This window comes from Salmo salar, chromosome 15, assembly GCF_965601325.2.
Source record: "Salmo salar chromosome 15, fSalSal1, whole genome shotgun sequence".
NCBI lineage: Eukaryota > Metazoa > Chordata > Actinopteri > Salmoniformes > Salmonidae > Salmo > Salmo salar.
In genome coordinates, this window is record NC_138305.1 from 98059411 (window position 1) to 98086111 (window position 26701).

The following is a 26701-nucleotide window of genomic DNA, read 5'->3' on the forward strand; positions in this document are numbered from 1 at the left end:
CAATTCAATTGGTGAGAGAGACTGAAATATCACAATAATTTGTACATTGGAGTCTATCAATGTACAAATGACCGATTCCAGTCATGAATTTGGTCACGCTTGCGTTGGTCAAACAAAAACACCCTAATGATTGGCTGACAATAGAGGCTCCCATAACAAGGCTCCCGCTGTCTGCAACATGAAGTTGATGATGAGCAACTGCAGAAACTTGCAGTCGAATGCAGTCAAAACTTCATGATCTTTGATCGTATTGTTTTTGTAAAGTCATGCCGTTGTCATGTAGGCACAAGTCAGACAATGTTGATCCTCATAATGCAACACACTTTGGAAGGCTTGACAAAAGTGATCCTCTTGAACTCACCCAAACACGTCAGAAAACTGAATGTGTGGAGAATTGAGGCTACAAAGATGGGTTTGCTAACGTTGTAGCGCGCTCTAGTGACAAAATAATGAACTGCAATTGAATGTTACTGAGGGGATGTGAATAATCCTGCCACAGTAAAATACTGTATGCTGAAGTGACAGCCTACATTTCCTCCACAAACACAAACACTCACTCACACATACATTTAGGACAACATGTGTCACTTGTTTGTTTATTTGTTCGTAAAACACATGGTCTGAATGTTCGGCCATCAACTTCAAGCGGCACAGTCCGCTACTAACAACTTCCAGACCAGTCACGGTGTGTGCCGCCCATTGTGCATGTGCCTCATCCGCCCACTTCTCGTTATCGCACGCTCGGTATTATGGTATGTATAAAATGTACAGTATGTCAGTAGGGCGGCGCACGCCCCGGCACATGCAGAGCGCACATGCACCGTGGCTTTACTAAACGCGTAGCATGGTCACATAAGCGCATCAAATCTCCCTCCCAGCTCTAGATAGCGGCCAATGAGAACGCATTACAAAGTAAAAGGACGGAAAGAGATAGTGAAAGGAGAGTTCAAATGAGACATATAGTGAGATGAGATACATCCAAACAGACACAACAGAAGTTGAAAGAGGACGCAGAAGCAAGTCACATTTTTTTAAGCCACCTGAAAACGTGATTGATGTGGAAGTGAGTGTAGTGTGTGTTGTTTGGTCTAGTTTACAGTTCAGTTCATCCTCGGAGATGCTGGTGGAGCTGTGAATTATAGGGATGTTTTATTAAAATCACTTGTTCTCTGCTCGCGACACTCCCTTCCGCTGAACCAAGCAACTCACTAGCACAGTGCAGAACGGATCCAGGTAGCATGCAATAATAATATATCCTGCACACCTGAGACAGTTGGACATAACTGTTCTGCATAAAATACAGCTGGACATAACTGTGCTTACAGTATACTACGGAGTGTTCTGTCGTCGACAGATCAATTCGATTGTCTTCAACTGTGCGCTCGTTCCATGGGTCAGGTATTTTTCGCACAGGTAGTTCTCGACTATCACCTGTCTGTAGTTTAGTATTGATCCTGCATATTGACATTCAGAAGCAGCTGTATATTGACAAGTCGAACTTCATTCATCACAGCAAACAAGACACATCAAGAAACATGGACAGTCCCGGTGGTAAGTGCTATGATTGCGATTATATGTTTTGTTATTTCCATTGATTGCTCATTTTCAATTTATATTTTGTTATTGCATACATTTTATATATCAGTCGCATAGCAATACTTTTTTTGTAGCTCAATATTGAATTTGGCATTGGAGTTATACATTTTGCGCAGAGAATGGTGATGATTTTTAAAATAATTTAAAGAGTATTTAGCATGTTTTATTGTGTTTGTTTCTCTCTGCAGTCGTGCGTATTTGTGTGTAAAATACGTTCCCAAATGTCCTGCATGATAAGGTTTTACGTTTAAAGTGTCTCTTCATCAGCATGTTAGAAAGGGGGTCGACTTAATACGATTTGAAACAATTTTATAAGGCTAGTACCGTATGTCCAATTCTATATGTTTAGAAAGTTGCGAGATGGAGATGAGAACAATTCAACTTTATAACAGGACCATCATGCTTTTTGTGCATTATCCTCCCATGCGTGAACTTGGAAAACACAATGAATACTGATTGATATAAGTTCTGAAACAGGTGTAATATCCAACAAGTGTATGTTTTCTTTCAAGCATACAAAGGTGCACTTGAAAAAACTGCAAAAAAGATTGACGATGATATGTGACAGTGCTTGAAGTTCACGCAACTTCCCACATAAAAAATGACTACAGTTTACTATAGAATGCTACAATACTTACTATAGAATTCTGTAGTAAACTGTAGTATATTGTAGAATTGTACACACTGTACAATTGTACACACTGTATAACTACAAAATTATATAGTAAGTACTACACATGATCGAGGGATACCATCGATCATGTGTAGTACTTACTATATAATTTTGTAGTATACGTATTTACTGTAGTATACTACAGATCGCAAAAGCACTACAGTAAATACTACAGTAATGTCGGCAAAAACACTACAGTCTGCAAAAACACTGCAGTAATTAGTATATTATACTACAGTATTTATTTGCATATACCCTGCCCATTTTCCTCCCCATACCCAGTTTGTACTACCCATAAGTGTGAAACCTACATGCCAAGAATATATGCCAAGTATATATACAGTACCAGTCAAAAGTTTGAACACACCTATTCATGTAAGGGTTTTTCTTTATTTTTACTATTTTCCACATTGTAGAATAATAGTGAAGACATCAAAACTATGAAATAACACATATGGAATCATGTAGTAACCAAAAAAGTGCTAAACAAATCTAAAATATATTTGAGATTTGAGATTCTTCAAAGTTGCCGCCCTTTGCCTTGATGACAGCTTTGCACACTCTTGGCCTTTTCTCAACCAGCTTCATGAGGTAGTCACCTGGAATACATTTCAATTAACAGGTGTGCCTTGTTAAAAGTTAATTTGTGGAATTTCTTTCCTTCTTAATGCATTTGAGCCAATCAGTTGTGTTGTGACAAGTAGGGGTGGTATACAGAAGATATCCCTATTTGGTAAAAGACCAAGTCCATATTATGGCAAGAACAGCTCAAATAAGCAAAGAGAAACAACAGTCCATCATTACTTTAAGAAATGAAGGTCAGTCAATCTGGAAAATGTCAAGAACTTTGAACGTTTCTTCAAGTGCAGTTGCAAAAACCACCAAGCGCTATGATGAAACTGGCTCTCATGAGGACCACCACAGGAAAGGAAGACCCAGAGTTACCTCTGCTGTAGACGATAAGTTCATTAGAGTTAACTGCACCTCAGAGTTCAAGTAACAGACACATCTCAACATCAACTGTTCAGAGGAGACTGAGTAAATCAGGCCTTCCTGGTCGAATTGCTGCAAAGAAACCACTACTAAAGGACACCAATAAGAAGAAGAAGCTTGCTTTGGCCAAGAAACACGAGCAATGGACATTAGACCAGTGGAAATCTGTCTTTTGGTCTGATGAGTCCAAATTTGAGAGATTTGGTTCCAACCGCCGTGTCTTTGTGAGATGCAGAGTAGGTGAACGGATGATCTCCGCATGTGTGGTTCCCACCATGAAGCATGGAGGAGGAGGTGTGGGGGTGCTTTACTGGTGACACTGTCAGTGATTTATTTAAAATTCAAGGCACACTTAACCAGCATGGCTACCACAGCATTCTGCAGCGATACGCCATCCCATCTGGTTTGCGCTTAGTGGGACTATCATTTGTTTTTCTACAGGACAATGACCCAACACACCTCCAGGCTGTGTAAGGGTTATTTGACCAAGAAGGAGAGTGATGGTAGTGCTGGATCAGAAGACCTGGCCTCCACAATCACCCAACCTCAACCCAATTGAGATGGTTTGGGATGAGTTAGACCGCAGAGTGAAGGACTAAACTTATTCTTGACTAAACTTACTTAGTCATTTATTTGTCAAAATTGTATATAAAAACGTTTTTATTAACTTATTCATCATCTACTTTATTGGCCTTAGATATTTTTTATGGGCTATTCGGGTAGGCTAAATACTGTATACAATTTGCGGATGTTTGCATGATGTCAATACAGAGGTTAAAAGGTCACTGGTGCGGTAATGTGGGATATCTGAGCCCCATGCCTCAGCATTTTTTACTCCTGCCATCTGCCTGCAACTTGGAGGCGGTTTTGAATGGTGGCTCTCTTTCTTTTCTTCATTGAGAAGGTCATCCAACTTGACTCTATGAATGCATGGCTCAGTTAACCTACAGATGGTTGACCTTGATATGTATTGGTCTCAGAGGGAGAGATACAGTACATGCATTCTTGATTTATCTTATCAAACCAAGCAGAAGTAAACAACATCAGATGTAATCCATATACATCCTAATCTAAATAACACAAACTAGTTCAACTGATTGCATAATATTGAGAGTGAGGCTACTGCTGGTTTAACCCAGAGCCCCATATTCACCTGCTGCCCAATTAGGTAAACCTCACAGAGCAACGCAATGGGTGATGGCATTTAACTGAGAAGCCCGGATACACACACAATTTGGAACCATGCCAGTCAGGTCAGGTGTTGGCGCAATCTGGGTGCTGTGAACTACATTTAAACGTACCCACTACCCACAGGATGTCTAATCAGATCATCCAACCTGTTGTCAGAACTGTAATCCAGTGTTTCTATGTGGTCAATATTGGCCACTGGCTCTATGAATGATCGCGTGCGGAGTGTGGGGGGGTTCTTGCAGTTCGCAGAATGATTTTAGCGCCCATTCAGAACATCCCCAACCAACCGTACACCATGCTCTATTTGAGTTTCCTCTACAATTGTAACAGAGGCTATAAAGCGCGGGTGATTATAATTTCTGACTGCTGGTGATAGCTTCATGCAGCGCGAGTCTTCCCACTGAATGCACTCCTCTCATTCTCGAATCGTCCTCACGTGGATGCATTTGCTTAGCCGCGTGCGGCGCGTGATTTCACAGGCCGATACAGTTTACTCTCTCTCCCCATTTATTTTTTCTCCTCGCGCTCTCTCTCCCCCCGCACTTCTGTGGTGATGGTGCCTCCGGTGGTGGAAAGGGGGGAGGTTAGGTTGGAAAGTGTGTCAGAGATTTCATGCATTAACTTTATCTCTCGTCACGTTTTCCCGCATTATGCGCGATTTATTGTAATCAAATGCATTAGTCCTGGATCCAATATCACAAGTCCCTTGCATCAACATCAGTGGCGTCAGTTCATCTAAACCTCGGGTATGTGGGGTGTGGTGGGTTGGGGATGTGATTGACCCCAGGCATTAATTATCACCGCAATATTATGTTTAATGGTGCGTGGAGCGCCGTGGACAATGTCAACCACTACTCAACCTCATCATAAATTGACTCATTTACTTGTGGAACGGCGCACACAGTGTAACATGAAATAGATGCATAATACGTGCTATCAAGTCACAACAAGGCCGACTTCAAATAATGACATCAATGTGAAAGTACCGGTGCATAAAACAGCTGACCGCAAATGCAAACTATGCCAGATAAATCCTATACGTGAATATAAATAAAAAGCATAGCCTACATCAAAGCCTACAATGTCAACATTGCTTCGTGCACTTCCCGCACATGTATACATTTGCCTGTCTGCATTTTTCGCCATGGGAAGGTAAACATTTTGCGAGTATTGAAGCAATGTATCAACATGGTTGCTCTGAGAATATTGAAACATTGTATCAACGAACGATGCAGCTTGGAGAATATAGAAACATGTTGTATCAGAAAGGCAGCTAGGAGAATAGTGATTGCACCATAGTAGCCAACGAGGGGGCGCCTCGCGCATTTTCCCCGGGACAGCTTGTCTGTCTGATATTATTGTGTTGTTTACACATCTGAGTGATTATTATATATATATATTTTAAAACAGCCCTACATCCACACTATAGTTACATAACTTGAATTACGTTTTAGCAACAAGATTGATCTGTAAGAATATCTCATTTTAATTGAGGAAGATGGACAAGCAAGACTGATAGCGTGGAAATGCATTATACCAGAGGGAAGTGGGCTACAGGTGGGGATTAGGGATGCAGGAATGGGATAATTAAAAAGTAGGCCTACAGTAAGAAATTTTAAAAGTTATCCCAACTAAGTAACAATTAATGATTTGCATTATCTCAATTATCATTATGTCACGGCATGACCATGTACATGTGTTATTGCCTACAATTGTTATTGTCTTTAAAGTCAAAACCATGACATCTATTTGGGGGAAATGCTCTAAATAGCAAGTTCAGTTGTGTTTATTTTCATACCAATACATGAAACCAACACTGCACTAGTCTACTGGTCAAATTAATTGAAATATCAATCAGGCCTACAGCTATTAGAGCCTGTATTTTAATAGCAATAAAATAGCTTTTGGTTTCGAATGGTCACCTCCCAATTCCGAATTGAATTAATTGATAACACATTAATATCTATCAGATAACAACAAGGCTTAGAAGGCCGAGTTCAAATGCCGACGTCAAATTCAAAGCAATTGGCGCACTGCCTAAACGGCTGACTGCCAAAGCAAACTGGCACTGTCTGCGTTCTGCTCTCTAAAAGTGAAAGAAAGGGTTGCAGGCTGGCAGCTGCTCTCCGCATGGTCCTAAAACCAGCTAATCACCACCGTTTAATTATAATCGGGATTGGAACGATTTTAGTCTACTTTGTTTTTGCCTACTTACCATTTTTGGTCTTGAGCTAGGGTAAGGCGATACCCAACTAATGCCGCTGATCAACATCTCTCCCAAACTGATCTCTCCCAAACTGAAGGTTCAGCGCACACATCCGCTAGGCAAGACTAAAGTGTGCTATGTACAGTCGGAACGTGACAGCCCTCCTGTCAGTAGGCTATTTGTAGCCTGCAAAGTCATTTGATCCGCTGTAGTCCTCAGAGTGATGCTAAAACTGCTATAGGGCAATCCGTGACATCCTGCATTCTTGGTAATGCAGTGTGATGGAGATAATCTATTATAATCCTCAAATGATGCATCATGCTTTTAGTCTACATGGATATTTGGTGGCTGCCAAATAGTCCCATTGGTGTCATTCTTCTTTATAATGCAACCTAAATACCTGAATAGAGTAGACTTTTGAATACACTTGCAATATAAATATACATAAATGCAATCCATAATATAAATTCAACTCCTTCTATTCAGCCCCTCCAATTAATCCAATAAAATGCTATTTGTCACATGCTTCATGAACAGGAGGTGTGGACTAACAGTAAAAAGGTTACTTACAGGTCATTTTCCAACAATGCATAGTTAAAGATAAAAATAAAAAAATGAAATAGTGACGAGGAGTAAATACACTGTGAGTAACGAATAACAATAACAAGTAAAAATAAAATGGCTATATACAGGAAGTACCAGTACCGAGTCGATGTGCTGGGGTACGAGATAATAACATGGCTATATACAGGAAGTACCAGTACCGAGTCGATGTGCTGGGGTACGAGATAATAACATGGCTATATACAGGAAGTACCAGTACCGAGTCGATGTGCTGGGGTACGAGATAATAACATGGCTATATACAGGAAGTACCAGTACCGAGTCGATGTGCTGGGGTACGAGATAATAACATGGCTATATACAGGGAGTACCAGTACCGAGTCGATGTGCTGGGGTACGAGATAATAACATGGCTATATACAGGAAGTACCAGTACCGAGTCGATGTGCAGGGGTAAGAGGTAATAACATGGCTATATACAGGAAGTACCAGTACCGAGTCGATGTGCTGGGGTACGAGATAATAACATGGCTATATACAGGGAGTACCAGTACAGAGTCGACGTGCAGGGGTACGAGGTAATAACATGGCTATATACAGGAAGTACCAGTACCGAGTCGATGTGCTGGGGTACGAGATAATAACATGGCTATATACAGGGAGTACCAGTACCGAGTCGATGTGCAGGGGTAAGAGGTAATAACATGGCTATATACAGGAAGTACCAGTACCGAGTCGAAGTGCAGGGGTACGAGATAATAACATGGCTATATACAGGAAGTACCAGTACCGAGTCGATGTGCTGGGGTACGAGATAATAACATGGCTATATACAGGGAGTACCAGTACCGAGTCGATGTGCTGGGGTACGAGATAATAACATGGCTATATACAGGGAGTACCAGTACCGAGTCGCTGTGCTGGGGTACGAGATAATAACATGGCTATTTACAGGGAGTACCAGTACCGAGTCGATGTGCTGGGGTACGAGATAATAACATGGCTATATACAGGGAGTACCAGTACCGAGTCGAAGTGCGGGGGTAAGAGGTAATAAGATGGCTATATACAGGAAGTACCAGTACCGAGTCGATGAGCAGGGGTACGAGATAATAACATGGCTATTTACAGGGAGTACCAGTACCGAGTCGATGTGCTGGGGTACGAGATAAAAACATGGCTATATACAGGGAGTACCAGTACCGAGTCGAAGTGCGGGGGTAAGAGGTAATAACATGGCTGTATACAGGAAGTGCCAGTACCGAGTTGATGAGCAGGGGTACGAGATAATAACATGGCTATATACAGGGAGTACCAGTACCAAGTCGATGAGCAGGGGTACGAGATAATATCATGGCTATATACAGGGAGTACCAGTACCGAGTCGATGTGCTGGGGTACGAGGTAATTGAGGTAACTATTGAGGTAATAACTATGTACATATACATATGTAGGTAGAGGTGACTAGGCAACAGGATAGATAATAGACAGTAGCAGCAGTGTATTTGGTGAGTGTTTTTGTGGCATTAGTATGCGTGTGTGCACGTGTTGTGTGTGTGTGTTTATAGGCCTGCTGCAGCATCTATGTCAGCCACAGAGCGCACATCCAAATACCATTGCACCTTGTTACTGAGACAGTGGCCTACTTCTCTTCTCCTAGCTGGATTAATGCAGTCTTTTAGAGACATAGTAACCTGCTCCTCATTGTTTACTGTAATGTATTTACTTAGGATGCTTTGGCAGCTGTCAGTTTGGATCCTGGCTTCAGCCACATACTGTACATCAATAATTCACAAACTTTTATGATCTAGCTATAAATTACAGTGTTTGGAGCCAAATGGGTGAACTCCTCTACCTCCACCCTACCCTCTTCCTCCACCCTACCCTCCACCTCCACCCTATCGTCTACCTCCACCCTATCCTCTACCTCCACCCTATCCTCTACCTCCACCCTACCCTTTACCTCCACCCCACCCTCTTCCTCCACCCTACCCTCTTACTCCACCCTACCCTCTTCCTCCTCCCTACTCTCTACCTCCACCCTACCCTCTTCCTCCACCCTACCCTCTTCCTCCTCCCTACTCTCTACCTCCACCCTACCCTCTTCTTCCACCCTACCCTCTACCTCCACCCTACCCTCCACATCCACCCTATCCTCTACCTCCACCCTACCCTCTACCTCCACCCTACCCTCTACCTCCACCCTACTTTCTACCCTCTACCTCCACCCTAACCTCTACCTCTACCTTGCCCTACCTCCACCTTACCCTCTACCTCCACCCTACCCTTTACCTCCACCCTACCTTTTACCTCCACCCTACCCTCTACCTCCACCCTACCCTCTACCTCCACCCTACCCTTTACCTCCACCCTACCTTTTACCTCCACCCTACCCTTTACCTCCACCCTCTACTTCTACCTCAACCCTAACCTCTACCTCAACCCTACCCTCTACCTCCACCCTAACCTCTACCTCCACCCTACCCTCTACCTCAACCCTACCCTCTACCTCAACCCTACTTTCTTCCTCCACCCTACCCTTTACCTCCACCCTACTTTCTTCCTCCACCCTACCCTCTGCTTCTACCCTCTACCTCTACCCTCTACCTCCACCCTATCCTCTTCCTCCACCCTACCTCAACCCTACTCTCTACCTCCACCCTATTCTCTACCTCAACCCTATCCTTCATGACAAGTCATTGCAAAGGCAAAACAAGCTAGGAAAACACTAGCAGCCTTGCCAAGCTTACAGCTGTAGCATAGCGTAGCACAGAGAACAAACCAGGGGAAGGCTAAAATAGGGGAGGGGGAGGAGGGAAGGAGGATGTGGGCAAGGATTGTTGTGCCTGTTAAGTGCTCAGCGCTCACATTTCCCAGCCTGACAGCCTCAGCCTGCCTGACAGCCTGCTGACAGCCTGCCTGACAGCCTGCCTGGCTCTACACCTCCACTCAGGCAGATAGATTAGTGGCAGAACGGGTTGGTTAAGGTCACGATGGGAAGCTGCTCTCCTCACTTCCCAACCTGCTGCTGATTCCACAATTAACAGTAGTGTCTGTCTGCATTGACATGCATTTTAACTAGCTTGTGCTAGTGAGTGTATGGCTCCTCTTCTGTCTCTTCCCTGGGTTACGTTAGGCATCCTCTGGTACGTGCTATAGGCTATGTGCTATCCTTCTGGCTGAACATCAAAGCCAATTTACATTCCTAAAGTCCTATGGCCCCCTATGGTTTTCTATACTCTCATGAGGGTGTTGTTCTCTGAATTTGAATTAGTAGACTTGACACAAAGGACATATACTCTACTTAGCCGCTGGTCAAGTAGATGACATATTATTGCAGTACAGTATATAGCACTATAGTCAAGCTTTGCCTTGGGGAGACTGTACAAGCTGATAATTAATTGACCACATTTATGGCACCAGTTTTGAGGGCCCCTCACCACACAAACTAACATAAAAGTAGCTCACGTGAGTGTTCAGGTGGACTTGCCAAAGTATTTGTGTGCGTGTGGTGGTGGAGGTGGGGCAAGTCCTGGCTGGGTCAGCAGCAGGCTGTCTGTTTCCAGTCTCAGGAAGTGGCAGGCCAGGGCAGGACCTGGAGGTCCCTGTCAAAAGACTAGCTCCAGCTCTGCTGTGTTAACAATCAAGGGAAAAACAGGGAAGACAACAAGCGGAAAGAGAAAGGACAGATGGTCATGTTTCCCATACAAAATGTAAGGTTATATGACAAGTGCATGCTATTTGGGAATATAGTTCTATGGGAGAACGTGACTCCCTCTTTCCATACGTAGGGCAACGCGCGAGTTTAATGTACAGTAGGCTACACCCTCTGTGCTGAATGCCTACCGCCCTGTTGTCTTGACATCCTTAGTAATCAAATGCCTTGAGAAACTTGTGAAAAGTCATATTCTCAGTGTCACCCAGAAGCTTCTCGACCCATTTCAGTTTGCCTATCAGCCTAGCAGAGGAGTTGATGATGCCATTCTTACCCTCCTTAACATGGTCTATAGACATCTAGAGGGTGTATTCTTCTTAACATGGTCTATAGACATCTAGAGGGTGTACTCTCCTCATCATGGTCTATAGACATCTAGAGGGTGTACTCTCCTCAACATGGTCTATAGACATCTAGAGTGTGTATTCTTCTTAACATGGTCTATAGACATCTAGAGGGTGTACTCTCCTCAACATGGTCTATAGACATCTAGAGGGTGTACTCTTCTTAACATGGTCTATAGACATCTAGAGGGTGTACTCTCCTCAACATGGTCTATAGACATCTAGAGGGTGTACTCTTCTTAACATGGTCTATAGACATCTAGAGGGTGTACTCTTCTTAACATGGTCTATAGACATCTAGAGGGTGTACTCTTCTTAACATGGTCTACAGACATCTAGAGGGTGTACTCTTCTTAACATGGTCTATAGACGTCTAGAGGGTGTACTCTTCTTAACATGGTCTATAGACATCTAGAGGGTGTACTCTCCTCAACATGGTCTATAGACATCTAGAGGGTGTACTCTTCTTAACATGGTCTACAGACATCTAGAGGGTGTACTCTTCTTAACATGGTCTATAGACATCTAGAGGGTGTACTCTTCTTAACATGGTCTATAGACATCTAGAGGGTGTACTCTTCTTAACATGGTCTACAGACATCTAGAGGGTGTACTCTTCTTAACATGGTCTATAGACATCTAGAGGGTGTACTCTTCTTAACATGGTCTATAGACATCTAGAGGGTGTACTCTTCTTAACATGGTCTATAGACATCTAGATGGTGCCAAATCCCATGTTAGGGTTCTGTTTGTTGACTTTTCTTCTGCCTTCAACACAATCCAGCCCTACATTCAGCCACAGAGACTCATTCTGGATTTCTCCTTAGATGGGGGCTGGTTTTGTGGCTGTTGGACTTCCTGAGCCAATGCTCACAGCGAGTCAGAATAGGTCCCCTTGTGTCGGACATACGCAATACCAACACAGGCTCTCCTCAGGGATGTGTTTTGTCCCCACTCCTGTACATCTTGTACACTAATAGTTGTACTAGTTTCCATCCTGACAGACACCTCGTTAAGTTCGCTGATGACACTGCCTTGATCAGCCTGTTGCATGATGACGAGGAACATCATGGCCCGGTCCTAGATGACTTTGTAGAGTGGTGTGAGGAATCACACTTGGTCCTCAATGCCAATAAGACCAGAGAGATGTGCATAGACTTCAGGAAGTGTACAACACCTACCTCTGCAACATCTATCAGAGGTCAGAATATAGAGATTGTAGAGGAATACAAATACCTGGGTGCCCTCTTGGACAATAAGCTTCAGTGGAGTAAATGTACAGACCTGATCTACATAAAGAGCCAACAGAGACTGTACTTTCTCAAAAAGCTGGGATCTTTTAATGTAGACTGTACTATACTGACTCTGTTTTACAAATCTTTCATTGAGAGTATTTTAACTTTTTGTATTGTTTGTTGGTTTGGCAATGCCACTGTCAGCCAGAGAAATATGCTGAGAAGGATTATCACCACAGCAAGCAAGGTACTTGGAGTCAAACAGACAGGCCTGGATGAGATCTTTAAGGTCAGGGCCTTCAGCAAGGTACTTGGAGTCAAACAGACAGGTCTGGATGAGATCTTTAAGGTCAGGGCCCTCCGCAAGGCTCAAAAAATCATTTTAGACCCAAGCCACCCCCTGTACCCGGACTTTCAACTACTCCCCTCTGGGCGCAGGTATAGGGCACCCCTCAGCAGGAAAAACAGAACTACACAATCATTTGTGCCAGGTGTGATATCCTTCCTAAATAGCTCAGGCTAATTACATTCACATTTTAGTCATTTAGCAGACGCTCTTATCCAAAGCAACTTATAGTAGTGAATGCATACATTTCATACATTTTTTTTTATTTTTTTTGTACTGGCCCCCCGTGGGAATCAAACCCACAACCCTGGCGTTGCACACACCATTCTGGCGTTGCAAACACCATGCTCTACCAACTGAGCCACAGGGAATGTTCCTAATGTTCCTATCAACTCAGTAAGGCCAGCAGGCTAGTCTTTTTTTAAATGTTTTATTGGTATGTAACTGTTATGAAAGTTGTATTGTCCATTTTGTTTTGTATTTAAATGCCACTTTAAACGTGTACATGACACTGCAACAAAATTTCCCCATGGGGACAATCAAGTCGGTAAGTAAGTACCTCTCTATACCCAGTGGCGGTTCTAGACCATTTCAACTGCGGGGGGGGGGGGGGGGGGCAAGCTGGGGCCAGTTGTACTGTTAGAGGGGCCAGTTACATTAGATGTTATTGTTGTCATATCGTTTTCTTCATTGCATTGCAGGCATTAGCAGGCAAAAGACCATGTTCATAATCATCATTGTTGTCACTGTCTAATAACGGATGTAAAAAAAAAAGAACGATAGCAAAAATGTGTTATGTAAAAATTATTTCATACTCCACATTTAGGGGGGCCACAAGGAGGTCCAAAATTGTTGTCACAGGGGCACTGGCCCCCCCTGGCACGCCCCCAGAACCGCTAGTGTCTAAACCATTCCCGGGGCGCTCCCCCACCAGACCTATATTTCTAAAATCATGGACCCATTTTTACATTTTAACAGACAGTCTTGTCCATAGCAACTTACAGTAGTGTTTGCATTTATTTTCATAACATGTGAGCGAGCGCAGTGGTGTCTCAGCGTGTGGACAGCTCATGAACACCAGAGATGCGAGGAGAGAGGATGCGAAGGGGCGTAAAACGCATGAAAAACAGAGATAAAACGCAACGTTAATTTCCTTACTGTTAGCCAATTTATAACGACCGCAAATAAACACTGTGGTTTGCCTGACGCAAAAAATCTGTTTCAATAGCCACGTTTCCATCCACAGTTTTTATGCGGGTAGCCTAACGTCATATTTTATAAAACTAAATAATGACAGCTGTGATGAAAACAGGAAGTTTCTGTGTAATTTTATAAATGCAGACAGATATTTTGTTCGTTCGACATGGTGGGATGTTTTTGTGTCGGTAAAATACAAATGTTTTCGCTCTTATAATAATCTCATCAAGTAGATTAGCCAACCCACACAGCCTACCCTTCACTGTATCTGCGAGCTATTGGCTACAGCGCGCACGTGCCAAGACCAGAGTACTCACGTTTTATATTTAACGCAAAATTTGTTTGAAAATTTGAAAATGTGACGGAAACACATTACAAATTTGATTTTTATTCGGTAGGCCTACATGAAAACATAAGCGAAAAAGTACATCATCATACACTGATTTTAATTCTCCATCAAGTCAGTTTGGTGGAAACACACCACTGTTGGGAAAATTTGCATATTTAGAATTTGGTTGGCACAGAAGCCGTGTGCTGTGTTTGCCACATGTTTTACCTTGCTCCACTCTCCCTGCATGCGCTTCAATGCACAATTATACCTATTCAATTCATATCATATGATGAGGCAGGATGCTTGCAGCACATTCTCAGAGCTGACCTCATTTGCAGGGTCAGAGGTATATGCAACATGACATCACAGTAAGACTTGCTGTTCCAAAACATGTTATGCACTTGTATAAATTGCATATTTTTCAACACCAAAATAAATTCAGTACAGCCCTTTCAAATGAAGGTTTTTGCTTGTTGAATATGGCATCCTAAACTACAGCATGAACTTTGATACTTTAAACTGCTTTTCAGAGCAAATTTCTCAGATATTTTGTGTCGGCTACCAGACTAACTCCCCGCTCTGTCTCTGTTTGGCGAACAGGTGGTGTTATTCTTTATGCGGGCTCCTCTGGCAGTGCCAGCCCCGGCAGCCCGTCCAGTGGGTACCAGACCGAGTCCCCCCCCTCCTCCCACTCTCAGCCCTCCTCCCCAGAGGAGATCACCTTCACAGAGCTCAGGCCCCTGGGGTCCCTGAAGGGCCAGAGGGGAGGAAGATGTACCCCTCCATCCTCCAAACTGGTGTTCCAGTTCCCAGAAGTCTACAATGTTGCTACATCAACATCCACCCACCAGCACACCTACCAACACCCTATCGCTGGGACAAGACCATGTGGATTCACAGGAACTTTCACCAGTGAGTTGTTTACCAATGTGTTATTTTCCCTCTTTACTTCCTGAACCTGAATATCCACCTGATCCATTACCCATGTCCCCTGAATATTTTAGTTGAATGTACACATCTTTTGTTGCTTGTACAATTGGTTGGTATTCACCCTTGTAGGCTCACTGATCTGATCACATTTCTGATTATCTGTGCCTCTCTCTTGCTATGTCTACAGAGGCTGGTGGGATGGTGCTCCTGTGCAAAGTGTGTGGAGACATTGCATCTGGGTTCCACTACGGAGTGCACGCTTGTGAGGGTTGCAAGGTAAAGACCCTGACAAATAAACAAAAACTCTATATGATATTATATGATTACATTACACAGTCTATATTACCATTAAAACCAACCAGGATGCAAAATAACTGTACATCTGCTTGTATTTCCTGTCTAGGGTTTCTTCCGTCGCAGCATCCAGCAGAACATCAACTACAAGATGTGTGTGAAAAATGAGAACTGCCTCATCATGAGAATGAACCGCAACCGTTGTCAACACTGTCGCTTCAAGAAATGCCTCTTCGTCGGCATGTCCAGAGATGGTAAGAGTTAGAGTGAAATCTTAATGATAGTGCAGGCTCAAAATGGGCCTGCACTACCCCTCCATCCCACTCTCCTCTCCCTCCATCCCACTCTCCTCTCCCTCTATCCCACTCTCCTCTCCCTCCATCCCACTCTCCTCTCCTCTCCCTCCATCCCACTCTCCTCTCCCTCCCTCCATCCCACTCTCCTCTCCCTCCATCCCACTCTCCTCTCCCTCTATCCCACTCTCCTCTCCCTCCATCCCACTCTCCTCTCCCTCCCTCCATCCCACTCTCCTCTCCTCCATCCCACTCTCCTCTCCTCCATCCCACTCTCCTCTCCCTCCATCCCACTCTCCTCTCCTCTCCCTCCATCCCACTCTCCTCTCCCTCTATCCCACTCTCCTCTCCCTCCATCCCACTCTCCTCTCCCTCCATCCCACTCTCCTCTCCCTCTATCCCACTCTCCTCTCCATCCCACTCTCCTCTCCCTCCATCCCACTCTCCTCTCCCTCCCTCCATCCCACTCTCCTCTCCATCCCACTCTCCTCTCCCTCCATCCCACTCTCCTCTCCTCCATCCCACTCTCCTCTCCCTCCATCCCACTCTCCTCTCCTCTCCCTCCATCCCACTCTCCTCTCCCTCTATCCCACTCTCCTCTCCCTCCATCCCACTCTCCTCTCCCTCCATCCCACTCTCCTCTCCCTCTATCCCACTCTCCTCTCCATCCCACTCTCCTCTCCCTCCATCCCACTCTCCTCTCCCCCCCATCCCACTCTCCTCTCCATCCCACTCTCCTCTCCCTCTATCCCACTCTCCTCTCCCTCCCTCATCCCACTCTCCTCTCCCTCCATCCCACTCTCCTCTCCCTCCATCCCACTCTCCTCTCCCTCCATCCCACTCTCCTCTCCCTCTATCCCACTCTCCTCTCCCTCCATCCCACTCTCCTCTCCCTCTATCCCACTCTCCTCTCCCTCCATCCCACTCTCCTCTCCCTCATCCCACTCTCCTCTCCTCTCCTTCCATCCCACTCTCCTCTCCCTCCTCCATCCCACTCTCCTCTCCCTCCATCCCACTCTCCTCTCCTCTCCTCCATCCCACTCTCCTCTCCCTCCCTCCATCCCACTCTCCTCTCCATCCCACTCTCCTCTCCTCCCTCCATCCCACTCTCCTCTCCCTCCATCCCACTCTCCTCTCCCTCCATCCCACTCTCCTCTCCTCTCCTCCATCCCACTCTCCTCTCCCTCCATCCCACTCTCCTCTCCATCCCACTCTCCTCTCCCTCCATCCCACTCTCCTCTCCCTCCATCCCACTCTCCTCTCCCTCCATCCCACTCTCCTCTCCCTCCATCCCACTCTCCTCTCCCTCTATCCCACTCTCCTCTCCTCTCCCTCCATCCCACTCTCCTCTCCCTCCATCCCACTCTCCTCTCCTCTCCCTCCATCCCACTCTCCTCTCCTCTCCCTCCATCCCACTCTCCTCTCCCTCCCTCCATCCCACTCTCCTCTCCCTCCCTCCATCCCACTCTCCTCTCCATCCCACTCTCCTCTCCCTCCATCCCACTCTCCTCTCCCTCTATCCCACTCTCCTCTCCCTCCATCCCACTCTCCTCTCCCTCCATCCCACTCTCCTCTCCCTCCTATCCCACTCTCCTCTCCTCTCCTCCATCCCACTCTCCTCTCCTCTCCTCCATCCCACTCTCCTCTCCTCTCCTCCATCCCACTCTCCTCTCCTCTCCTCCATCCCACTCTCCTCTCCTCTCCCTCCATCCCACTCTCCTCTCCTCTCCCTCCATCCCACTCTCCTCTCCTCTCCTCCATCCCACTCTCCTCTCCTCTCCTCCATCCCACTCTCCTCTCCTCTCCCTCCATCCCACTCTCCTCTCCTCTCCTCCATCCCACTCTCCTCTCCTCCCTCCATCCCACTCTCCTCTCCTCTCCCTCCATCCCACTCTCCTCTCCATCCCACTCTCCTCTCCTCTCCATCCATCACTCTCCTCTCCCTCCATCCCACTCTCCTCTCCCTCCATCCCACTCTCCTCTCCTCCATCCCACTCTCCTCTCCTCCATCCCACTCTCCTCTCACTCTCCCTCCATCCCACTCTCCTCTCCATCCCACTCTCCTCTCCTCTCCTCCATCACATCTCCTCTGCCTACATCACACTCTCCTCTCCTCCATCACACTCTCCTCTGCCTCCATCACACTCTCCTCTGCCTCCATCACACTCTCCCCTCCTCCATCACACTCTCCTCTGCCTCCATCACACTCTCCTCTGCCTCCATCACACTCTCCTCTCCTCCATCACACTCTCCTCTCCTCCATCACACTCTTCTCTGCCTACATCACACTCTCCTCTCCTCCATCACACTCTCCTCTCCTCCATCACACTCTCCTCTCCTCCATCACACTCTCCTCTGCCTCCATCACACTCTCCCCTCCTCCATCACACTCCTCTGCCTACATCACACTCTCCTCTCCTCCATCACACTCCTCTGCCTACATCACACTCTCCTCTCCTCCATCACACTCTCCTCTCCTCCATCACACTCTCCTCTCCTCCATCACACTCTCCTCTCCCCCATCACACTCTCCTCTCCTCCTTCACACTCTCCTCTCCTCCATCACACTCTCCTCCATCCCACTTTCCTCTCCTCCATCACACTCTCCTCTCCTCCATCACACTCTCCTCTCCTCCATCACACTCTCCCCTCCCTCATCACACTCCTCTGCCTACATCACACTCTCCTGTCCTCCTTCACACTCTCCTCTCCTCCATCACACTCTCCTCTCCTCCATCCCACTCTCCTCTCCTCCATCCCACTTTCATCCTGTGCTCTTCCTCCATCCCACTCTCCTCACCCCCATCCCACACTCCTCTCCGACAGTGATTTATGAGAACAGGAGCCTTGAAGTCCCAAAAGCTATCTGTCATCCAGAAAACTGCAGCAAACAGGAATTATTTTGGGAAATTGGAACAGGGGCAACTTGATTACCTTGTGTACTGTTTGCCCTTATAACATCTTGTGGAATTAATTAGGGATACAGCAAACAATTAAGCTTGAGATGCAGGAACAAAACAGCCTGTCCTTGACACGCAATTAATCAATCGTATCATACGCGTTTAGTCTTAATAAGCTAAATATTGATAAATTGCCCCATCATAGCAGATTACGAGAATACGTTTCGGTTTATCTAAAAAAGCAAAGCAAAAATAGTGGTTCCTCGTGACCTCGTTCGAATAGTTTGCCTGTCTCCTACTCTTCTTCCTGTCAGTATTGTTGTAGTTATCTCTAGTTTTCTCTATTGCATAATCAATGAGAGAACCAAGCGTGATTTATGCATGCGGTCGACAGTTTGGTTGCTCAAAGGTTGAGTACAAGAAATGAGGCTAGTGTAGAGTTTCTTTAAGGGAACAAACACTCATATTGACCCTATTAGAAAATATGTTCTCACAATTGTCAAGAACCGCAACCTAGAAACCTCTTTCCTTCTGCTGCAACCGTTGCGAAAACAGGAAAACCTCAGTCAACTGCCTGCAGTCCACATGAAAGAATACGCCCTAAATTGTCAGGAGCCTGATGATGTGTGATTCTGTGTCTTGTGATACCGTATAGGCAAGGCAAATATTTCAGTCGGTTGGCACAGTAGTGGCATACTTTCCCTCCCTGAAACCAGTTAATCTTCTTAAAGATACAGTCCATACTGTAATGACTAGATGCTATAGACTCATTTCTTGCCATATAATAGTAAATCCATATAAACTAACATAGCAGATCTCCTCTAACCTCATGGCACTGTGTATAGCCCTTTAGCTCGATCTAGGTCAATGATCTTTAGGGACAGTGCAGAGACCCAGCCGATCATGTAATGATGCCAGATATGTTAAAAGCCCAGTGCAGTAAAAAAACATGAATATCCTGTGTTTTATATATACAGTTGAAGTCGGAAGTTTACATACAACTTAGCCAAATACATTTAAACTCAGTTTTTCACAATTCCTGACATTTAATCCTAGTAAAAATTCCCTGTCTTAGGTCAGTTAGGATCACCACTTTATTTTAAGAATGTGAAATGTCAGAATAATAGTAGAGAGAATGATTTATTTCAGCTTTTATTTCATTCATAACATTCCCAGTGGGTCAGAAGTTTACATACACTCAATTAGTATTTGGTAGCATTGCCTTTAAATTGTTTAACTTGGGTCAAATGTGTCGTGTAGCCTTCCACAAGCTTCCCACAATAAGTTGGGTGAATTTTGGCCCATTCCTCCTGACAGAGCTGGTGTAACTGAGTCAGGTTTGTAGGCCTCCTTGCTCGCACACCCTTTTTCAGTTCTGCCAACACATTTTCTATGGGATTGAGGTCAGGGCTTTGTGATGGCCACTCCAATAACTTGACTTTGTTGTCCTTAAGCCATTTTGACACAACTTTGGAAGTATGCTTGGGGTCATTGTCCATTTGGAAAACCCATTTGCGACCAAGCTTTAACTTCCTGACTGATGTCTTGAGATGTTGCTTCAATATATCCACATACATTTCCTCCCTCATGATGCCATCTATTTTGTGAAGTGCACCAGTCCCTCCTGCAGCAAAGCACCCCCAGAAGCAATTTTTTTCTTATTTTTACCATTTTAATTGAAAAAAAATCACAGTAAGTTACTTAATTGTTACCCAGAAATGATTTGATATTGAGATAAAAAAGGCTGCTTTGGATCTTTACCACAGATGTTTACAGTTCACATCTGTAACTAAAGCAACACACAAATAACTCCTCCAATGTCATAGCTTAGTGCAGTATCTTGTTTTGTCCTCAAACACTGTAAGTTAGTTTGTTTCTACAACATACAACATATGTATATGTTCATGATTGTACTCTTATTAATCATTCTTATACATGATTTCAATTTTGCCTCATGCGTTGTGCTGGCTTGGTTGGAGAACTCTCACGAGGCAGGACTGCCGTATGAAGTCAACTTCTTATCTCACACTCCACCTTGTGGCGTCTCACTCTCCTCACTCACCACTTTCTCTCTGTAATCTCCTACTTCACTCCTCCTCTTCACTGTCACTTACCCCCTCCTTCACTGCAACCTATCCTTCCTGCCTCCCTCCTTCTCTGCAACCTCTCCTTCCTCCATCCCTCGTTCTCTGCAACCTCTCCTTCCTGCGTGCTGAGAGCCTATCTCTCTTTTTCTCTGTCCGCCACAGTAGCAGTGACATCACGTTCATGATGACCCACTGCCCTACTTACAGAGCAGAGAGGGAGGGAGGGAAGGAAGGAAGGAGAGATGGAGAGAGAGATGGAGAGGAGGAGAGAGAGGGGGTCTGTCAATAGCATCTCCAGCAGATGTATATTTTTGGAGAGGGGAATAGGGAGAAGAGGGGGTATGGAGAAGGAGAGGGGATAGGGAGGAGGAGAGGAGGAGGGAAATATGGAGGAGAGGGGGTAGGAAGGAGGAGAGGGGATAGGAAGGAGGAGAGGGGATAGGGAGGAGGGTAGGGAGGAGGAGAGGGGATAGGAAGGAGGAGAGGGGATAGGAAGGAGGAGAGGGGATAGGGAGGAGGGTAGGGAGGAGGAGAGGGGATAGGGAGGAGGAGAGGGGATAGGGAGGAGGAGAGGGGATAGGGAGGAGGAGAGGGGATAGGGAGGAGGGTAGGGAGGAGGAGAGGGGATAGGGAGGAGGAGAGGGGATAGGGAGGAGGGTAGGGAGGAGGAGAGGGGATAGAGAGGAGGAGAGGGGATAGGGAGGAGGGTAGGGAGGAGGAGAGGGGATAGGGAAGAGGAGATGGAGTTGTGGGGTCCACTACAAGACTTACACAATCTGCTCAGATTCATCCATATTGAAGATACAGCAAGATACATTAACATAATTGGTTTCTGTACAGACCATTTAAACACATTACTCCAAGTCTTATCATGTAGGCTACTATAGGTGTTAACCATTCCCTTCTGTCTGTGTCTTCCTCAGCTGTGCGTTTTGGCCGTATCCCTAAGAGGGAGAAGCAGAGGCTTCTGGAGGAGATGCAAAGCTACATGAACAGCCTGAAGGAGTCTAACACCACCATGGACGTTGACTCCTCCCCCATCTCCGAAGCCCCTCCCAGCCCAGCAGAGGTTCCCTCTAAAGAGGCAATCAGAGCCATCTCACGGTCCTATCAGGACATCTTCACCAGCAGCCAAGGCAGGGCAGCCAAGACGGGCATCAACATCAATAACAACAATAACAACCTTCCAACATCCTGCCCCTTCAAGAGTAACGCATCTCAGGAGACCTCCCATGGCTCCTCCCACTCCGGCTCTACCCAGGGGTATCAGTCCTGTCCTGCAGGCCCCGCCCCTTGCTGCTCAGTAACCAATGACAACCACCATACATTCCCGTCTGTGGACAACAGTTGCTATAGTTATCCTGCGACATCCAATCAGAATCATGGACAGTCCAATATCGACACGCCTCAACGGGGCAGCCCGACCAATCACAACTGTTTCTCCATTAAGGAAGAGATCCAAGAGACCCAAACTCAGACTTCCTGTCCATGGAAGTTAGCAGTGGGCACCAAAGTGCTGGTGAGTAAATGGAGAGTTATAAAGTTGGTCTTAAACTTGACTTTTGTTAAGATGCAAAACAAATAGTATAGTGTGATTATAATCTATCTGTATCTAACTCTCTATCTAACTCTCAATTCAAATAAATTCAAGGGGCTTTATTGGCATGGGAAACATATGTTAACATTGCCAAAGCAAGTGAAGTAGGTAACTTTACCAACTTTACCAACTTTCTCTCTCTTAACTCTCTCAGGCTTGTCCTCTCAATGCGTGTCCTGTCTCTGCGGCCAGTCGTTCCGGCCAGCAGGTATGGGAGTCTTTCTCCCAGTGTTTCACCCCAGCAGTGAGGGAAGTGGTGGAGTTCGCTAAGAGCATCCCTGGCTTCCAGGAGCTCAGCCAGCACGACCAGGTCATGCTGCTCAAATCAGGCACCTTCCAGGTAATAACTGCTTGGTTAGTCCAGGACTAGGCTTTATCTGGGCCCGGGAAACCGTCCCTAAATCAGATATTTGTTTGTAACTGCAGCTGAAATTAAGTAAAAAAATACCTCTTCATTTTCTCTCCCTATACATTTAATCCCACTCCATGTTGGCTAACCTTCCATTGTGTCTTCTGTCTCGGTCAGGTGTTGATGGTGAGGTACTGCACCCTGTTCAACCCTGAGGAGCGGACGGTGACCTTCCTGAATGGCCAGACATACCCTCTGTCCTCCCTCCGGGCGCTGGGGATGGGGGCGCTGCTCAACTCCATGTTTGATTTCAGTGAGAAGCTGGGAACTCTAAGGCTGGAGCCTGAAGAGATGGCTCTGTTCATGGCCGTTGTGCTGGTCTCTGCAGGTGAGACAAAGAGCTGTTTAATTCCTTCATTTTTCAGTTCATCTCTGAAGCAAGAGGAGGAGTGTTTGAACAACATGACAGTAGCCAGTTTAGAAACGATACTATTGCATTTGCACCTTGACCAGTATGGAGATAGGCTTACGTTTGTAACTTGAATGGTGTCATTTTTTTAAGAATATATATCAACCACAAAGCTGTGCCGACATCCATAAATAGATATTGGTGTTTCTCAAACAAACTCTCACCCTGTCTCCTCTCGTCTTCTCAGACCGTTCAGGCATCGCTGACATGGGTGCAGTAGAACAGCTCCAGGAAGGGTTGATCTGCGCCATGTGTTCTCTCATCCACCGCCGTCGTCCTGAAGAGAGCGCTGCCATATTCCCCAAGCTGCTCCTGCGCCTGCCTGACCTGCGCACCCTCAACAACCTGCACTCAGACAAGCTGCTGGCCTTCCGCATTGACCCCTGAACAGCCCTGAACACACACAAACACATCCCCACACACACACACACACAGCCAATCTCAACTTGCCCACCACCACTTTCTAGGGCAGGACTGCCTGGAGACTTTCCATGAGAAGAACAACGATGACTTGGGCAAATCCAAAAATATACACTGCTCAAAAAAATAAAGGGAACACTTAAACAACACAATGTAACTCCAAGTCAATCACACTTCTGTGAAATCAAACTGTCCACTTAGGAAGCAACAGTGATTGACAATACATTTCACATGCTGTTGTGCAAATGGAATAGACACCAGGTGGAAATTATAGGCAATTAGCAAGACACCCCCAATAAAGGAGTGGTTCTGCAGGTGGGGACCACAGACCACTTCTCAGTTCCTATGCTTCCTGGCTGATGTTTTGGTCATTTTTGAATGCTGGTGGTGCTTTCACTCTAGTGGTAGCATGAGACGGAGTCTACAACCCACACAAGTGGCTCAGGTAGTGCAGCTCATCCAGGATGGCACATCAATGCGAGCTGTGGCAAGAAGGTTTGCTGTGTCTGTCAGCGTAGTGTCCAGAGCATGGAGGCGCTACCAGGAGACAGGCCAGTACATCAGGAGGCGTGGAGGAAGCCGTAGGAGGGCAACAACCCAGCAGCAGGACCGCTACCTCCGCCTTTGTGCAAGGAGGAGCAGGAGAAGCACTGCCAGAGCCCTGCAAAATGACCTCCAGCAGGCCACAAATGTGCATGTGTCTGCTCAAACGGTCAGAAACAGACTCCATGAGGGTGGTATGAGGGCCCGACGTCCACAGGTGGGGGTTGTGCTTACAGCCCAACACCGTGCAGGACGTTTGGCATTTGCCAGAGAACACCAAGATTGGCAAATTCGCCACTGGCGCCCTGTGCTCTTCACAGATGAAAGCAGGTTCACACTGAGCACGTGACAGACGTGACAGAGTCTGGAGACGCCGTGGAGAACGTTCTGCTGCCTGCAACATCCTCCAGCATGACCGGTTTGGCAGTGGGTCAGTCATGGTGTGGGGTGGCATTTCTTTGGGGGGCCGCACAGCCCTCCATGTGCTCGCCAGAGGTAGCCTGACTGCCATTAGGTACCGAGATGAGATCCTCAGACCCCCTGTGAGACCATATGCTGGTGCGGTTGGCCATGGGTTCCTCCTAATGCAAGACAATGCTAGACCTCATGTGGCTGGAGTGTGTCAGCAGTTGCTGCAAGAGGAAGGCATTGATGCTATGGACTGGCCCGTCCGTTCCCCAGACCTGAATCCAATTGAGCACATCTGGGACATCATGTCTCGCTCCATCCACCAACGCCACGTTGCACCACAGACTGTCCAGGAGTTGGCGGATGCTTTAGTCCAGGTCTGGGAGGAGATCCCTCAGGAGACCATCCGCCACCTCATCAGGAGCATGCCCAGGCATTGTAGGGAGGTCATACAGGCACGTGGAGGCCACACACACTACTGAGCCTCATTTTGACTTGTTTTAAGGACATTACATCAAAGTTGGATCAGCCTGTAGTGTGGTTTTCCACTTTAATTTTGAGTGTGACTCCAAATCCAGACCTCCATGGGTTGATAAATTGGATTTCCATTGATTATTTTTGTGTGATTTTGTTGTCAGCACATTCAACTATGTAAAGAAAAAAGTATTTCATAAGATTATTTCTTTCATTCAGATCTAGGATGTGTCGTTTAAGTGTTCCCTTTATTTTTTTGAGCAGTATATATTCAAGAAGCATGTTTGAAAAAATACAATATTGAACAGATTTTTATCGTCATCCTGTTTTCACACACACACACACACACACACACACACACACACACACACACACACACACACACACACACACACACAAATAACCTCAAGTTCTCCACTTGGTGAAAGATGGTCTGTTAGAACGTACATCAGTGTTTTACGCTTACCGTTACCCTCCTGGACAGATTCATGTGTAATGCTGTTTACCCAGAGACCAAAAGACTGTTCACTTACTTGTTTAACTCATTCCTAATCTACTGACCATCGCCAAACCACAGTTGAGAGAGAATCAGAGAAGAAGATGTTTGTGGACAATGATGAGTCAGGGACCATTATAGGTGACTGAATGTGTGGGGATTTAATGTGTGAATAAGAGAAAGAGATTCTGTATATATAATAATAATACATAGATAAACTTTACACTTAAGATCATATGACTCCCATTTCACTTACAAACACGTCTGGGGTTTAAATATGCAATTAAGTCTATATATATATTCAACAGACTTGGATTTCATATAGAAATGCTATTTTCTGTGTATTGTTACATCTGCATCAGGTTTAATGGAGACAGAGACAGCACTGTGTCTCCAAGCATGTTGGGTTTTGTACTCCATTTTGTTCAGATTATTTTGTTGTTGTAAATAATATATTGTCTTATTCAAATAATAACAATATATGGTGGATCTGCTGGACAAAATCACAGTACATAAGACAAGTTTATGGATCAGAGCCTATAGAAATGTTATTGACTCTCTAAAGGGTGGGGGTTGGTAATGAAGAAGTGGACTATGCACTGGAGAAAGTCATGTTGGAGAGGGCTCTGTATTGTATTGGGGAGAGGGATGTGCTATTAGCAGACATTCTTATCCAGAGTAGAGTAGTGAGTGCATGCATTTTCATAACTCACAATGGTGTCAGATCAGGTTGCATATTGAATCAAACCAGTAGAATCCCTGAATTCACCAGCGCTCCTCACTCCACAACCCACAATATGCACATTCTCCCCTATCCCCATCCCCAAGGTTTGTCATACAAACTGAAAAAGAGACTCGGGGTGAATAAGGATCTTACCTGATTGCTACAGATCTGAGCACATCTTCTACATTTTGAAAATGTTGTTTCTTCTTGTTCTTCCACAGAAATTATATAAAGATGAAATGATGTATCTATTGAATTCCGCCTTGTGTTTCTTCTTTGGTGTCCCAGAATAATCTAACACAACAAATCTACAAGCCTTACATTCC

At 45.6% G+C, this 26701-nt stretch overlaps 1 protein-coding gene across 1 annotated transcript; it reads left to right on the top strand.

The window, feature by feature from the left end:
* The first annotated feature begins 899 nt into the window (after nucleotides 1-899).
* Nucleotides 900-26631, top strand: LOC106572653 (nuclear receptor subfamily 1 group D member 1). The gene is made up of 8 exons (XM_082962190.1): nucleotides 900-1551; nucleotides 14992-15303; nucleotides 15509-15597; nucleotides 15725-15869; nucleotides 21819-22414; nucleotides 22647-22832; nucleotides 23019-23229; nucleotides 23498-26631. Exons 1-8 carry the CDS (start codon nucleotides 1536-1538, stop codon nucleotides 23695-23697), a joined length of 1755 nt encoding a protein of 584 aa, XP_082818316.1. The 5' UTR covers nucleotides 900-1535; the 3' UTR covers nucleotides 23698-26631.
* The last annotated feature ends 70 nt before the right edge of the window (nucleotides 26632-26701 follow it).

What these genes read in the sequence shown, in the direction of transcription:
- LOC106572653 (XM_082962190.1), top strand. An exon ending in CAGTGGGCACCAAAGTGCTG is followed by an intron (nt 22,415 to 22,646) that starts GTGAGTAAATGG and finishes TAACTCTCTCAG; the next exon opens with GCTTGTCCTCTCAATGCGTG. An exon ending in TCAAATCAGGCACCTTCCAG is followed by an intron (nt 22,833 to 23,018) that starts GTAATAACTGCT and finishes TGTCTCGGTCAG; the next exon opens with GTGTTGATGGTGAGGTACTG.